General features: G+C 37.6%; 1 protein-coding gene across 1 annotated transcript in view; it reads left to right on the top strand.

The window, feature by feature from the left end:
• Positions 1-7,492: 7,492 nt before the first annotated feature.
• Positions 7,493-17,319, top strand: part of olfml2a (olfactomedin-like 2A) — a 29,409-nt gene continuing 19,582 nt past the window's right edge. Inside the window, exon 1 of the mRNA XM_083886036.1 lies at positions 7,493-7,598. Within this exon, the coding sequence (XP_083742162.1) occupies positions 7,530-7,598 (69 nt within the window). The 5' untranslated portion in view covers positions 7,493-7,529. The remainder of the gene's footprint in view (positions 7,599-17,319) is intronic.

Here is a 17,319-nt window from a genome sequence, read left to right as displayed (position 1 = left end):
AAAGGAAGACCTACATTATTCTGATGGTGAGAATATACCTGTATGATGGAAGTAGTATTAAATTATAAATCTGAAAACAAAATATTGACCAAATGCCTATGCTGACTGTTCACCAACTAGCTAGCTAGTTAGCTTTTGAACTCATGAACTTTATAAACAAAGCCCATGGCTGCTGACGCAATCGCGAGCTCGCAAGCTACCATGCATTAGCAAACTAGCTAGCTCTGAGTTAGCTTGTCCTGATCATTTGATCAGTATTTTCTAGTGTTTAATTACCATACAAACTACAAGCTAGCTAGGTTATTTAGCCTAATCTGGCAATTGAAGAAAAAAGGCAAACAAATATATATTTAAAATATGAATTATGTGAAGCCTAACATAATCTCTATAAAAGTAGCCTATAGCTGGCTCAAATGTGTTGTTTTTAATCATGTAATTACAAAAAACATTTGATTTAGCGCTCCTGTAAAATTCTGCAAATGTCACTTGTGTGATAGGTGATATTTGTTATTGATAGGTGATTTTTGTTATTGATGATGTTATGTTGCAGTGAAACAGATTTTTTTTTACAATACTGTACATACAAAGTCAGTGCACAGACCCGGTCCATGACCAGCAGCCAACCCAGACTTATGATGGAGGAAATGCATATCATCTCTGTGTTGACACATGGAGCTCTATGACAAAATAGAAAAAAGCTTTAGTCATGTTAGTCATGTTGATGGTGAAATGAACACCTGGCTTCACTTCTGGCCAAAATAGGCTGCCCTGACGACTTTGCAACACTCTCGCAATAGACCCAAATGCACACAAAAATCATCTCGCGGCGAGAATGGTGCAGGTTCGTAAAAATGTGCATTCAGTGTGATCGCAGCGTTACCATTTTGCATCCATTTGGTATTTGTGAACACAAATAATTATTTGTATGCTGCTGCATCCTTCACCTGAAATCAGGCTTTGTCAAGCGAGATGCTGCTTTCCATTTACACATCTGCGTTCCAGAGAGAGAAGTCTGAAAAAAACCATGAAGCTTATGCCCCTATCGCAGCTAGCTACTGTTAGCAATAGCAGTTGATAACAACCACTACGAGGTATTTGTCGCACACAGTGTAGCAGCATGTCGAAGGATAACAATTAAACAGTACAATGTACTGTACAACTGAGTTACTGTGAAACCAATATGACAGAAGTATTATTAATGGCAAAACAAAGCAGTATTTGTACAGAGGCAGCCATCTTGCTAACTCGTGGGAATGTCAGGTTGCTCCGAGTTTCCACTTTGGTAATGCAAGTCCAGTGAAACTGAAAATTCTGAAGAGTTCTGAATTCAAATGGAACACAGCAATATTATCGGACCTGACTGAGGGAGTATTTGTGTGTTTGCAGTAGCAAAGCAGGACGGGTTTGACCCATCCTTTGACCCATTTGACCCAAAAAAAACCTCAGTGATAATGGTATGAGTTGATATGTTAGCATGTTTTTATTTCGGTTTATCTCCAAATCAATTATTTAGATGATATGATTGATGAAATCAAAAAGTAAGGATTTCTACACATTAATAGTACTAATGGCTATGCTAATAGAAATGCTCACAGCTGGGACATGAGTTCACATCTTAAGCCTGTCCCACACTGGAGGATAATTGGCCAATTGCTGGCTCTTTCAACAAATCTTCCTAATTTAGACTGATTTGAACATAATATCTGGCCAAATGATCCTGTAATGTGAGGGATTAACAGACGCGATATTAACAATAACCAATGAGCAAATTGACCGGTAAACAGATGTTGCGTAATTTGGTTTAGAAACATAAATTATACAAGCCAAGTTGATTCTCAGTCTTCATCCACAGGTTTTTTGGGTACCTGAGCACAAAACATCACACACTCAACAGCTATTAACTGACAGCTATTAGCTGACAGTCCACATGACCGTTGCTAAACTGACGTTTCTGTGTGATCCCTAATTCCTGAAATTGTTTGATTTAACGCCAAGTGTGTGGTCCTGCGTCTTGACTGGATGGTCGAGTATGCACTTTCTCAGGATTAAAACGCTCAAAATCAGTCACTAAGTTTGTTGTGTCTGTGGTCTCCTATGTTTTTAAAATCAATTGGAAATTGGTTTTAGCGTTTAACGAACTGAAAATGCCACATCTCTGCCAAAAATAGAACAGATAAAGAAGATATGAGGGCATTTGAGCCTCAGAGTGAATGCTGACTGAACACATTCCCACGAGTAAAGTCAATCAATCAGACTTTATTTATATTGCACATTTCTTACAAAGCAAAAGAATAAAAGGATTTTAAAAAAAAACAAGCTCCCCCACCACCACCACCAGCCATCAGCCCACCCCCATCCATAAACTATCCCAACCAGCACACAGATTTAACAAATAGTAAAATAAAATAAAACATGGCTAACATGGATCTCAAAACTAACTGTCCTTAGACCCTCATTGAGTGAGGAAAAACTCTATTATAATAATAATAATGCATTATATTTTAAGCGATGAGGCGCAGAGCGACTGAAAGCTCTTCTCCCCATGTTGCTGAGGCGGGCGGAGGTGGAGTCGAGGTGGAGTAGTGGTTCGTGCTATTACCTTGCAGCAAAAATACCTGGGGATAATGACCCAGTCGGAACAAGCGCCTTTCTGCATATTCTCCCTTGTTTGTCTCTGTGATGGACAGATAACCTGTCCAGAGTGTACACTGCCTTTTTGCCCTATGTCAGCTGGGATTTGGCGACCCTCATGTGAAGGATAAGGTGACAGACAATAATTGTCTGAGCTTCTGCTGTAAGATGTCGTCCTGTGAAGAAACCCCTAGCAGGTACTTGTAACATTCTCAAGCCTCTCAAGTCTCAGTAACAATTAAAGTCAGTTTGAATTCCTCCCTGTCTGAGCCTGCTCTTGGGCATGAGTTTTTGCTTAATCATCATTGTGTGAGCTACATTTGAACAATGATTTGAATGCACCAGACATGTGTTTACATCCATACTTGCCATGCTTTATCATCTATTTTCTAATAAATGAGAACGTAATTTACAAAATTGACACCTTGTCCGATAAGATTTCCTATAATCAAAATTCTATATGTGATTTAAACCATTAACTCCTAATGTCAAACAGTCAAACTGTAGATGAGAAGTAATTATTTTGTTGTCATCAGCAGTCGCCCCCTGGTGGTTATCTGCTACTTCCATCCTACTCTGACGGCTTCACTTTTCAAACAATAAGGTCACATTCTATTTCTATACTTTGTGAAACATAAATTAAATTGAGAAAATAACACTGAGGTAGTTTTCAAAATGAGTGGGTGTTTTTTCCTTTAAAAAATTAGATAAGAGCACATCTCTTATGAGGGAATCTCGGCTCACTATAGTTACAGAATATGGTTTCATTATATAGACATTTTGCCCTATACAAACACTGAATTATGTGTTCAGTGATTTCTGAGCAGACTTAAACTGTGTTCAGCAGGCAGAATATAAAGGAATACTTTTATATAAAGTCCATGAATTCATCAATGTTTTGTAAGAATATATATAAAAGTGTGAAACAAAACAAAGACATGTCCAGTTATAGAAGCGAAAAATACAAATGGATAAAACAAATAAATAAGGATATGTAACAGACTAATTCAAGTCTTCTGTATATAATTCAAATACTGATAAAAGGTTATTATTTTTCAAAATATATATTAAAAATAATAGAATAGTATTTAATTAATTTAAGAATAACTTAAATGCTGGGGTTGTTTGTGATCATTTTGGTTTGTGGATATGATAAAATGAAGATATTTTACAGTACATTATTTTGAAAGACAGATACATGTTTTAAAGGAAGTATTGTCTAAAATAAACTTCTCCCAGAAAATAATAAATGAAGCTAAATGAATGAACAAATTACATTACCGCCACCTGGTGGACTGGAATACAACAGCTTGTTGTGGCCGTGCGTCATTGCATTTGCATGTTTGTGAGTAAATTAATGAAATGCAGTCATTTTATCTATTCTCTAATAAATGAGAACATCATTTACAAAATTGACACCTTGTCCGATAATATTTCCTATAATCGAAATTCTATATGTGATTTAAACAATTAACTCCTAAAGTCAAACTGTCAAACTGTAGATGAGAAGTATTTATTTTGTTGCAATCAGCAGCCGCCCCCTGGTGGCTATCTTTTTAAAATGTTTTAAAGGAAGTATCGTCGACAAATAAACTTCTCCCAGAAAATAATAAATGAAGCTAAATGAATGAACAAATGACATTACCGCCACCTGGTGGACTGGAATACAACAGCTTGTTGTGCGTCATTGCATCTGCATGTTTGTGAATAAATTAATGAAATGCAGTCATTTTATAAAAATATTTATTTGTAAGTGTTCACATGGAACTGCAAGGATTACAAATAAGTACTGTAATAAACAAATCAGCATATGCCCTTAAGTCATGTCCAAATAAAATAGGTTAACATAACAGAAAGGCTTTCCTGTGTATATTTGTGTAGCTTGAAATCATTAGAAATATACATGGTATCATTTATATACATAAATAATTAACTAACCTCTTGAGGGCAAGCAATAAGGAGTACGAAGGACACTGTTAGAAAAAAATAGTGGCAATATGAAAGAAATATGGAATATTTCATATTTAATATTATAACAGTGTTATAAAAAAAATGGATCTCAGAAAATCAGCTCACCTGAATTATTTGTGTTAAATGACCAGGAAGAGTATGATATGGACACTGTGGCCGATGGCTTCAATCAGTTTTTTGTAAATGTCGGTCCTGAACTTGCTAAGGAAATCCTTAATCATGACATTGGAACAGATATTGATAAGTTGGTGGAGAGGAATCCCCACTCAATGTTCCTCAATTCTGTAAATGATGGGGAGGTTCTTGATGTTGTAAATAACTTCAGGAATAAAAATATTAATATAGTGACATTGCTATGTTGATTATCAAAAAAATGATTGAAGGGATCTCCAAACCACTAACTTACATCTGTAACTTGTCATTCCAAACTGGTTCATTCCCCAACAAAAAATGAAAAAGTCATACCTCTGTAAAGTCTGGTGACAAACCTAGCTTCACGAGCTACAGTCCAGTGTCATTATTACCACTATTCTCAAAAAACAACAACAATTGGCTAGACAAATTCATATACAAACACAACTTACTTACTGACAGTCAGTATGGCTTTAGGACAACAGATTACAGAGTACTATACAAGATATCTGGCATTAATAGCCTCAATAGAACTCAGTAGAACAAAAACAGTTTGCTGTTTGCTGTTCATTGACCTGAAAAAAGCATTTGACATCATCGATCATCAGATATTATTAAAGAAATTGGAACGATATGGAATGAGGGGAGTTGTTTTAAATTGGATTTGTAGTTAGTGAAGTGACAGACGGCAGTTTGTGAAGTTAGGTGATAGTTGCTCTGCATGTTTGGACATTACCTGTGGAGTCCCACAGGGGTCAGTACTGGGACTTAAATGTTTTATTCTTCACATAAATGATATTAGCCACACCTCTAAGGTTTTGAAGATGGTGCTTTTTGCGGATGACACTAATATTTTCTGTTCGGGTGATGATTTACATCAACTACAAAATCTGGTAAATATGGAAATGATGAAGCTAAAAACCTGATTGGATAAAAAATAAATAATCTCTAAATGTGAATAAAACAAAATAATGTTGTTTGGCTAAAACTGTTACTGTGCGTACAGTGAGAAGGAACTTTTGTCTTTCTGTTTTTGGTGTGAGACTGTGGAACAGTTTAAATGTGGAACTGAGGGTATGTCCAAACATGAAGCTCTTTAAAAAAAAAAGGTACAAAGAAATGATCTTCAGTAAGTATAGGATTTAAGATGGCATTATTATGTGTGGAGATGTGTGTGTGTGTATGTACGTCTAAATTAATATTATATTATATTATATAATCTGACTATGCAAATGTAGGTATGTTTGTGTGTTTGTATATATCTGTATGTACATGTCTTGTGGATATCTGTGTGTGTATATGAATATATATCAGAGTATGTATATGTGTATATTATATTTTATACATATATATATGTGTGTGTGTATATGTGTTATATATATAATGACAATGGTAATGGTGGTAATAATAATCTTTTTTTTCTTTATATGTTTCTTTTAGGTTGATTTACTGTCTAAATAAATATGAACATAAGCATATATATATATATATATATATATATATATATATATATGTATATATATATATATGATATGATTAGTATCCATGTTTCCTTACATAATATAATTAAATCAATTGTGGTTTCATGACAATACAATCAATAAAACTTTCACCTGAAAGCGTGGAAGTGTAGTCGTGTCGTTTAAAGAAAAATGCCAGTAGGTGGCAGTATTGTGTAAAAAAAACAACAACAACATACACGCTACAATTCCCAAGACTTTCAGTGATCTGCAAGGGGTTAGAAAATGGTTTGGCCCAAATATGGGCATACTATTTTTAAATTAAATTATTTCAGATGGATGTGGCTTTTTCGTGGCAGACATTTTGACAAATCAGACCAGGAAAAACAGGTTTAAATCATCATCACACGAGTCATGGCTGCAGATGTTGACTCACTGGCACACGACTGTTATCAGTAACACCTGTGCTTGAAACATGACTATAAAGGTCCACAGGGTCATAGGTACAGTACTGTGTGTTGTTGTTGTATTTTATGCCTCTTTGGGACCTTTGTGGCATCAACTTTGACCTTTACTAAATGTAATAAATGAAGACCACGTAGTCCTAATGACCAGAACTTCATTTATGAGGAATGGATTTTAAAGTAAGACGATATCATTTTCTTTACTAACAGTATAACAAACGGCCCTCATGTGGAGGATAAAGTGGTAGAAGATGGACGGATATATACTACTATATATATACTAATATCTTACACAACACATTACTCATTCAAATTAGTTTTAATCGTTTCAAATTTGCAAACTTCCCAGTGTTTGTTGTTTTGTGTCTCGATCTTTTATGACATTTGTAATGTAATGTAATGTGTGTGTGTGTGTGTGTGTGCGTGTGTGTGTGCGTGCGAGTGTGTGTGTGTGTATTCTTATATGTATGACTTATCGAGGACCAAAACACTTCTTCAGTTAAGACCTGGTTTGAGGGTTATGGTTAGAATTAGTTGTTTTTATTTCCTGTCAAACACCCTTATCATAAATGGTCGTCCTCAAGGAGACCAAAACCTGTGTGTGCGTGCGTGCGCGCGCGCGCGTAAACCCCTCCCAGCACTATTGGAGTCAATAGTTTAAGTCGGAGCGCACGCACAGTGCGGCGCGCGCGCACACACCTACATACAGTGACACGCAGCATCCATACATGCAGACACAGACTGTGGAGATGGAGCTCATGTAGCTGCACTGCTGCGCCACATGGACTGAACTCAGTCACTTACTCCTCCAGTGCCTCTCTGTTTGGATCTTTGCGCTTGGATCTTTGGATCAAGACTCTGCGGAGTGAAAATGTGGAGATACACGAACTTGTTCGCCTGCCTGTTGCTTTTGTGTCAGGATGCGGCTTCACAGAGCAAGGTAAGGACATAATGAGATGAGTCTCCGTCAAGTGTTGCTCCCCTTTATTTACCAGGATTTAGCGCACGGCTGAATTGTAATTACTGCGTAAACAAAACAACTATTTGTGCGTGGTTGTGTCGGCATGTTCCTGTTCTCGTCTCCCTAACTTTAATACAAAACTGTAAGACAAATAAGTGTGTTTTTTTTTTTACATTTCATTCTCCTAAGTTTTGTATCTAAAGGCAGGAGATGATTCGGGAGGTTGTAGGTGTTTTTTTTGTTTTTTTTTAAGTGAGTACACTTAATCCTGCAGACTAGGACTCTTCTTGTGTGACATGAGTGTAACAATAGGTCTATGTAATGATAGCTCCAGACAGTGTGGTAGAGATGCTACCCTTGGATAACTAATATCTGGTTGGCCTTGTTTGTGCAGCTGCTGGACTCCAATAACACCCCCCCCCCCCCCCCAATCCACACAAACACACTACCCCACTCTCCCTCAGCCTAATGCGAGACGACACATACAGATACACACTCTGTCAAACTGCCAGAAGATTAAACACATGTACACACTGACCAGAGGATCTGCTGTATATAGCCAAGTATGGTGTGTGTGAGTGCTCTACATATATACACACACACACACACACACACACACACACACCCCCACCCACACACACACACACACACACACACACACAGTCTGAGAGGCCAAATCAGTAGCAGTGTGAGTCAGTGAAGAGTGAAGTGTAATAAAAGCAGCGTGTGGCAGTGTCAGGAGCAGTGAGAGTCTTTGTAGTGTCATGCTTTCATGTACTTTACCGACGACTATATCACAACCTCAAGTGCCTACTCATACCAATATCAATCCGATATCCAACTATATCCAGCGATTTTGACCAGTATTGGACCGAAATCGAAGTATTGCATTGGACCACCTCCAGAATAGAGTAGAACACATAGAAGGTTCCATGGATGTTGTGCAGGAGGACGTGAGGACAGTTGGTGTCGCAGAAGATGGCACATGGGCAATGATGAGGCAAGATGGAGGCAGATGAGCCCGCTGTGGTGAAGCTGAAAGAAGGGGAAGAAGAAAAATAGACAAGAACATAACGGAAACAATGGCATTTGTGGTGGATTCTTCTGAAAACAGATGCAATAAAAAATATTTCCCACACAAGGGCACAGGGCAGCCATTCTCTGACAGCTGAAAAATCATAGCGCTTGTTTTAATAACAAAACAAAACACTCAAACCAATGACTCAATTATCAAAATAGTTGACCATTCATTTAGTAAATGATTATCACATTTCAAAATTCTCTATCACAACTCAAAGTATTCTTCCTCTCTATGTCATTAAACTATTTAATATATGACAGAACAGCTTCTGTTATCTAAATCTGAATGTTCAAATAAAGATAACATAAATATACTATATGTAATTGGTGAAGCGTTGAGATTATTTAAATTTTAAATTCCAGCTTCTTTGTTCGCTGGACATTCACTTTTATAGACTTCAATGAATTGCTCTGTAGTAAATGTCAGAAAAACTGTCTGAGCTTAAACTTGCCTTTGTCATCACAAACCACAAAGAATGAGATGACTTAGTTTAATATGTGATGTGAAACTAGAAAGAAGAGCATTCATTTGTGCAGCTGTGTCTCAGACGTGGATCATCCAATAAACACAAGGTCACTGGTTTGATCCCCTCTCTAAAAAGTGCAAGTGAAAGTGCCCTTGGGCAATACACTGAACCCCAGCAGTGACTGAGTGATGTATGTGTGTGGACGGTGTACATATACAGTATACATGGGAGAAGCTCAGTGTGATGGATAATGAGTGTGAATGAGTGAAGGCAATTTCCTGTGCAATGAAAAGCTCAGAAAAGACAACATAATTCCAGTCGATGTAAAGGAGTTACAGCAACATAACCAGGTATTCACTATTTTAAGAAATACAGCTGTGAAACCAGATGTTTATTATACACTGCTGTGTCTGTGTCCTCTTCTGTGTCAGTATCACATGCAAACATATTTTAAAACCAAAAACCTGTACTATGCTATACTATAATTTAAAATGTAACTGAATCCCCTCCTCTGAAATTGAAAAATGCCAAGACGTGGGCTGAGAGCTGAGGAAGGGAGAGTGGGGAGCAGTGCAGGAGTTGTGTTGTCTGCTTGTGGAACCTGACACAGAGTTGCAGCTGTGTGAGACGATCACAGAAAGATGATGTAGTGACAGCTCGGGCGCCTACAAAAGGGGGAGGAGCCTGGGATAATGAGTTGCCAGATCTAATAGTCTATATCAGGGGAGTCAAACGTATGGTCCGTGGGCCAGAACTGGCCCACCAGTGGGTCAAAGTTGGGAAAATGTATGATCTAATCATACTTTGATTAGAATCTAATCATACTATTACATTTCCAGTTCCAGATAGCTGTGGCTAAATGTTGTGTGCCTCTGTAAGTGGTTAAGGCACAATATTATTGAAATTGCACTTACACAGAAATTTCAGGTTATTTTGTCAAAAGATATACGTAATTTAACGTAAAACAAAGGGAAACATTTTGAATGCTTGTTGTTAATAGGTTATTATGTTATTTGACTGACACAAGCCTGTGCTTACAGTTAAGGCTGCATGGTGCCTCTTATCGTCAGATTAGCTTCACAATGTCGTGACATTTTGTTATGCCTTTATTTATGAGGCCGTGTCACATCATCAGTCAACATCATCAGACTGTTGTTTGTGGTTAAAATAAAGTTGTAAGCAGTTGGAAATAAGGGGGAGTGGCAAAAACCTGTCTGGTTTTTGTTGAGCTAACACAATAATTGTTTTTAACATCAGGTAAATGTACCAGAGTCCTTTAGACTTTACTTTCATGTCTTCAAATAGTTTGGGTGTTTCTCTCTCTACGCAGATTGATTAATCCCTGAGATTTATGATACCAGATAGGTTTTTCATTTAGCTCGTCTCTGCCTTCTGTTTATACTAATTCCCATAATGGCCTTTATTTAAAAAAATGCTTGAATGCTTAAAGTAAAGCTTTGAAAACCAATCAACTCCCGATGCTTAAGTCTGTAGAAAACACAAATTTTACATCGCTTCAGGAGTTGTTGATCCACTGCTGCCTTCACCAGTAAATCTAACTTATGTTATTTTATGACTTTAGTGTTTGAAACAATGACACAAATTCACCAAAGGAGGCAGCATTTGACAAGAAACCGTTTTTCCCCGCAAGATTTACATCCGGCGCTGCGAATCACTTAGATAGCGAGCATGAAGATAGTGAAGAAAAGCAGAGTGGGACTAAATTTGTCGCTATATCATATAGATATTGATATATATATATCGATATCTATATGATATAGTGGCAATAATATTGTGCTTCCCCAAAAAAATGGTATGTGTGCCACTGAACATTACAATAGTTAGCACTAGCATCAGCCATGCAAGAGTAGTCACTGTTTACATTGATTCAAGTTTGTCGAAGGAGTAATACAAAAAAAAAGATTGAGTAATAAATTACTTTGCATTCAGCCTTAACACACAATTAGTAAGCTTTAATAAGCTTTAGCACCTTTAAGTACAGAGCCAGTGTTGATTAAGCTAACGGTTGCTGCTGGTAGCTTTATACTAAATCCAAATATACACTATGAATGTTGTTTTAGTCAACAAACCTACCCATATTTACAGGCTCTGCAGAGGAGTGGCTGACTGTCATATCAGCAGGTAGCTCATGTAGTGCCATCATTTACTGTCAAATTATAAAACAAAACACATTATGGAGTGGAGTTTTGTTGAGCCTAAATAATGAATACCCCAGCATTGTATCTGTATCTGCATTATACCAATCATCATCTTTGCTGGCATTGGCAATAACTTTTAATAATTTTGTTCAATAAATTGAATTGAAAATTGCACAGTATGATTAGAATATTACATTTCCCTTTTTGGTGTTCATGCAGTATTGTTGCAGCCAAAAATATGCTTGAGTTCATATTTTAACAATTCAGTTAACCAAGAATAATTGACAGATTAACTGTTAGTGAAAATGTTTTGATATTTGCAGCCAGTTTTCTACTGCAAAAGCACAGTCGTTGACAAACCGACCAGACAAATCACCAAAGCTCTGTTGTAAGTGATGAATGAGTCATAGTGAGTGAGTGAGTAAGATCAAATATTTATGGTTAGTGGGAGCTTTAGTGTTGTATAAATCACAAAGAGCAGAGTGAATACAATTTAACAGCAAACAAGCTCCATCTGTAGTTTAAAGAAGAGAATCTTTGTTCCAACTTCGAGATGCTGTCAAACAGTAATAACTGACAACAAAGAAGATTTCTTTGTGTTGTATCAACTCATTTAATTGCAAGTATTACAAGCAGCAAGATGAAAAATTAGATTAACTGCAATTATTCACAGCAATTATTTTTTTCAGCACCACAATGCTGCATTAAACAATTCATGCCTGAAAGAAACCTTTTGTCTTGGCTGCACAGTATAGGCGCTCATAACCCCATGGTTACATTAGTAAAACGGAAGAAAATAAAGATAATATCAAAACATGTATTTGTCTGATAAGAATAACTACTAACATTAGAATAGCAATGTGTATTTTATTTTATATGAATCATGACTACAATTAAAGAACATTATAAAAATCAACTGGAAACATTGATAACATATATACATACATTATATTTATAACATATATATATTATAACATTATTTTTATTTAACTTGCCATAAATTGTTTTAACAGGAATTAGTCACACTTCAAATCGGTGTTCTGGTACGAATCAGGAAGTGACACAAGATCCACAGCACAAACATGGCTGTGCTAACAAGCTTGCAGGACACAGGATTTGCTACAGTCTACTGCTGCCTACTTTTGGAACATTTAGACAAACCATTTCAAACACTGACGTCTTAAAATAACACAATTTACTATTCCAAGGCAATCCACAAACTAAAATAGCTGGTTTTCTTTTGGTTTTGGTGTGGAAGAGAGAGACAAATTGGTTCCCTATTGGAAAAAGCTAAGACAAAAGTCGAGAGCTACAAGATGCATTTAAGGAATTTATTCAATCACTTGGCTGATACAAAATGTTGATCGGTTACTATGACTAAATTGATGAAATTCAAGAGGGGTCATCTGGAAGCAACTCCTCTAAGCTCAACACACCGTAGATCCAGCTGATGTTCTGAAATTTACCAGGGTCTTTGAATGCATCTTGTTAGCTGCTCTCGTTACCTCAACACTACCTGAACCCTGCATTAATTTCAGTCGCTCTCATGTACTGGAATTTAAAATACTTGAATAGTTGTTAAATAATACACTGAATCAAAACTTTGTTAATATTTGCATTTTAAAAAAAAGAAAAAAAGATTGTTATAAATATCAGTATCGCTAATTTCCCTGGAATATTGTCTAAATTGCTCACCCCATTGTGGAATCATAATTTCATAGAGAACAACACATTTGTTTCACATGTGTCACAGAGAGCTTATGGACACATGAACAGAGCCAACAGGAATGTAGATGTGTGGCTCCAAAAACACCAAGTGCTCTGTACACTTTGTGTTCACCAAATTAACATCTCTGTGTTAATGTCAGTGTTTTTTTGTTTGTTTGAAGTCTCAGCCCTGGACCTTATGGCTGATCTCCAGATTTATGGCTTTAGCTACCCCCCCCCCCCCCCTTTTGTACCAAGTTTCTTTATAGAGATGTGGTAAGACTGTTTATCATACATTCAGCTCATTAGGTTTAAGAATAAGAATTTGAATTTGGCCCTTGACAGTACAGTCAGTCTTTACACAAACGTTCATTTACAGAGATCTGTAATATTTTGATTTACAAAATGAAGGATTTCTAAGAGATGTTTAGTAAGAGAGTTACCACTTCAATTAATGTGTTATTTAAAACAGAGACATTACTATTTCTCTGTCGTAAGCTATATGTGGGAACCACTACTTTAGAATCACCAACTTTACATTAAGTTAGATGGACTTAAGGCTGGTATTTAGTAGTTGGTATTTGTGTGCGTTTGTGGGAAACACTCCTTGTGTGTAGGAGCCTAGCTGCAGTAATATATAAAAGTAAGGATTCCAAATGTCAACATAACTCAATTGACCATCATTTAGCCAAATCAAAATTTAACGTGCAGCTCACTGAAAACTAGATGGAGGCAGATGATTCGCTGTGGAGACCCTTAAGCAGCTTTATTACATCTTCAGTTTTTGAAGCATTCTGACCACTGCTGGAGTTTCACATCATTACTGTCAGTGCATGTTAGGTGTTGAAGGCTGCAGCGGTTGATCTAACAGAGCTCCCTGCAGTGTGCAGGCCATTTCCCTAGCATTATGGAGACATAAGTTCATGTTTGAGTTGTGGCCTTTTGACCTGTAACTTGACTGCACTTAAAAGGTCAAACTCAGTGACTTAATGGTCAAAGTAAGCATTTAATGCTCTTGATTACTTGTTCTGCCCATTCTCATACTGCTTGGTCCACTTGGTATAAGATGCAGAGTAGTCCACATTTGATTTGACAGGGGGAGTAGGAGGCAGCTGCTCTGATTGGCAGAGTGATTCAGAGTCTTTACAATACAAATATCTTTCCTGCAGTTAAGCTTAAGTCCGTTCCTGAATAAACATGGAGTACCAACGTTAATCTGCCTGGAATTTCATTGACTTCTCCATCTTAAAGCAACTTAAGCTCATGTTGCTATGCAGCAGTCATTGTTCAGCTGGGCTTGAACAATGCAACCCAGCAGGACTGCAGACATGGGTTCTGCTCAAGAAGTCTGATCTGCTAATCCACCCCGTTTTCATGTGGCTGTAGCATCTGTCAACTTTGTGCCTTTTCACTTGACATGGGTCAGCTCAGGTCCTGCTCTGCTCGCAGGAGTCCTGCCCTTTACCAGAATAAGTCTGCAGTAACGGGACGGGAAAGCACACATAGCCCTCCATGTCTTCCCCCATCACTCAACCTACATTCCTCTACTAATGAGCCCCTACTTCCTCCACCACTGATTCTCCTCCTTACCTTCTTTAAGCCTTGTACAGCACTGCAAGAGTGCATCCACATTTTCGCCAAAACCGTAATGAGGGACAGCAATTAAAGCTCCCATAGAGTGGTCCTATGGCACTTATATGTGAATTATGGTCTACTTTCTAAATTAACACCTGCCAACCGGCCAAATGTGGGTTAAAATTTTTTTTTTTTTTTGCTTTTGGTGTTAATAAAAACTTACTAGCCAGTTTGGCTGGTGATGCATGAGGCAATCATGTCAGTCAGAGCCGCTCTACTGTTCTCGCTCTCTGGGCAGACTGGCTCTGACACTACTGACTACATTTCCCATGAACACTGTCATGATGCTACGTGATTACGTATAGGACGCCTATTGGCTGCGTAACCAAACAGCGCGAAACAGAAAGCACAAGAAGAAGATGAAAAAGAATGGATGTACGGAGCAGAAACTATCAAAAGAAGGGAGGGAGCTAGCTAAAGTAAATTAAAAAGTAGCACAGACTTAAACTAAATGCGGCAGTGGTTGGTTGGACAGACGCCTGGAGGCGAGAAGAGGAAGGAGGCAAAATGGCTGACGGGTCGTGAATGGCTTGTGTTTGACCACGAAAATGTCGTCATGTTTTGTAAAGACTGCCCTTAAAAAAAATGATTTTGTGGTGGGTCGAGGCTGTAAAGGACCATGCATGTACTGTATGTGTATGTATGATTGTGTTAATAAAATCCAAATGTAAAAATAATTCATCCTGCGGCACTCATCTCTCTTATCTAATCTTTCTTATTTTCACTGGAAAAAATTTGGCTAGTGGAAATTCTGATTGGCCGGTAACTTTAGAAAGAAGACAGAACTGTGCTGTGATTGACCAGCCAACGAGAGACTTTACAACAGACGTTCTTCTTCTTCTGCGGTTCAATGTACGCAATTGGATGTACCCGGACTAGTGCCCGGACTAGTGCCCGGACTAGATCTGCTGTTCAGGAGACGGGATCCTTACGTCACGATTACAGGCTTTTTCAGACCGCTTTCAGAGTCAGAGAATACAATAAAATCCAACGTTAATTGGAACTTCCGGTCTATGGGAGCTTTAAATTAAAGTATACTCTATGAGCAAGAGTAGTACATCACTTTTGTGTTGCCTACATTTGAGGGACAAAAGACAAGTTTTAAAAGATGTCAAAGTTGAAGTAACAGCAGTAGTGATTATGCATAGTGGCTCAAGCTCAAATTTCTAAGTAGTAAATGGTCTCTGCATTTTTGTAGCACTTGATTTCCACTCGTAGCTGCTTTACACTACAGTTTTGCCATTCACTGATTCGGCACAGCTGTTAGTAGCAGCTTGGGGTTAAATGTCGTGCCCAGAGCCACGTCGGTATGTAGACGAGCGGAGCCCTCAACACTCCAGTTGACAGACAACTCACTCTACCACTCATCGACCATCACCATCGTGTAAGACCCATAATGTTTGGGAATATATGGCGTGTATCAGCTGCATAGAAAATAATTGGAAATGAGTGTTTATCTTAAAGAGGGCGGTAGAGTATTAAACTAAATAAAAGGGAATCGACATTACTGACAAAATATCTTATATAACATTTTAAAGCTTGGCATTTAATCTTAATTTTCTGTGTTTTGCTTTGTTCCTCACTCAAGTGTGTTCATCTGCAAGAGGTGTGAGACACTGACACTGATGGCTACAAATTCATATTACAAGGAAATCATTTTTGTAAAGGAGTCAGAACAAGGAGTTCAATTTAAGTAGTTGTGCAGAAGTTACAATTTTCCTGACATATTAGCGCATATTAGTTATATTATACATGTACACTGAAAATCTTTCCTCAGCCTACAGTTATATAAGGGCAGGTCCACAGGTCATTAATGAAGAATGTGTGTGAAGTGATACCACATGTGCATCTGTCCTGTGGTTTACAGTCCCTAAATCTCTCAGGGAGAGATGACAGCCGCAACCTCATCTAAAGATCATGATTTAAATGATGAGAGGTGAGCTCCCATCACTTACACGTACCCAAGGACTTAACATTACTTTCGTGGTACAAAATAATGTACATTTAAAATGTAGGCATTTGCACATGTTGCCACTGTTGCATTTGCAGGGCACTTGCACAAAGCCGGACTCTCCTGGAAGCCTGACTATCATGTCTGACCCTAATGGTGGCTCAGAGAGTGCAATGGAAACGGTTCATGCTTATTATATAAACGCATGTAAAAGATACCTTGCTGTCAATCAAACACAAAAAATAATTACTTTTCTTACTTTTCTGATTGTGCAGTTTGTGTGCTTCCCTTGTTACGAGGACATGTCATAACCTAAATGGGCAATCCAAACAATTGAGTATGGATGTCAAATACGTCGTCAAATATGTACTGTGTTGTATTTACATTTCAATACTAAACTTGAGCGAGAAGGCGATAGGAACGTGTCACTAGTCAGAATCAGCTGTTTATCACAGGTCTTACGTGATTTCCGTATTCCCGTAGCAGCCTCCGCATTAAAACCACTTGATGATTAAGGTGATTCATTCAATAGATGCATAAAGCAAGACAGTATCAATTTGTTGTTAGACGATTAACAAAGTCCTTCTTGTGTCCATTAGATGGCAACTTGATAAACAAAAATGATTGGCATGAATCTAATGTTGTATGATAGTAAAATAGCTAAACAGGACACACGATGTGTCCAGCAACCACATAAAGAC

This window comes from Microchirus variegatus, assembly GCF_963457635.1.
Source record: "Microchirus variegatus genome assembly, chromosome: 3".
NCBI lineage: Eukaryota > Metazoa > Chordata > Actinopteri > Pleuronectiformes > Soleidae > Microchirus > Microchirus variegatus.
This window is presented reverse-complemented; position numbering and strand designations above follow the sequence as displayed.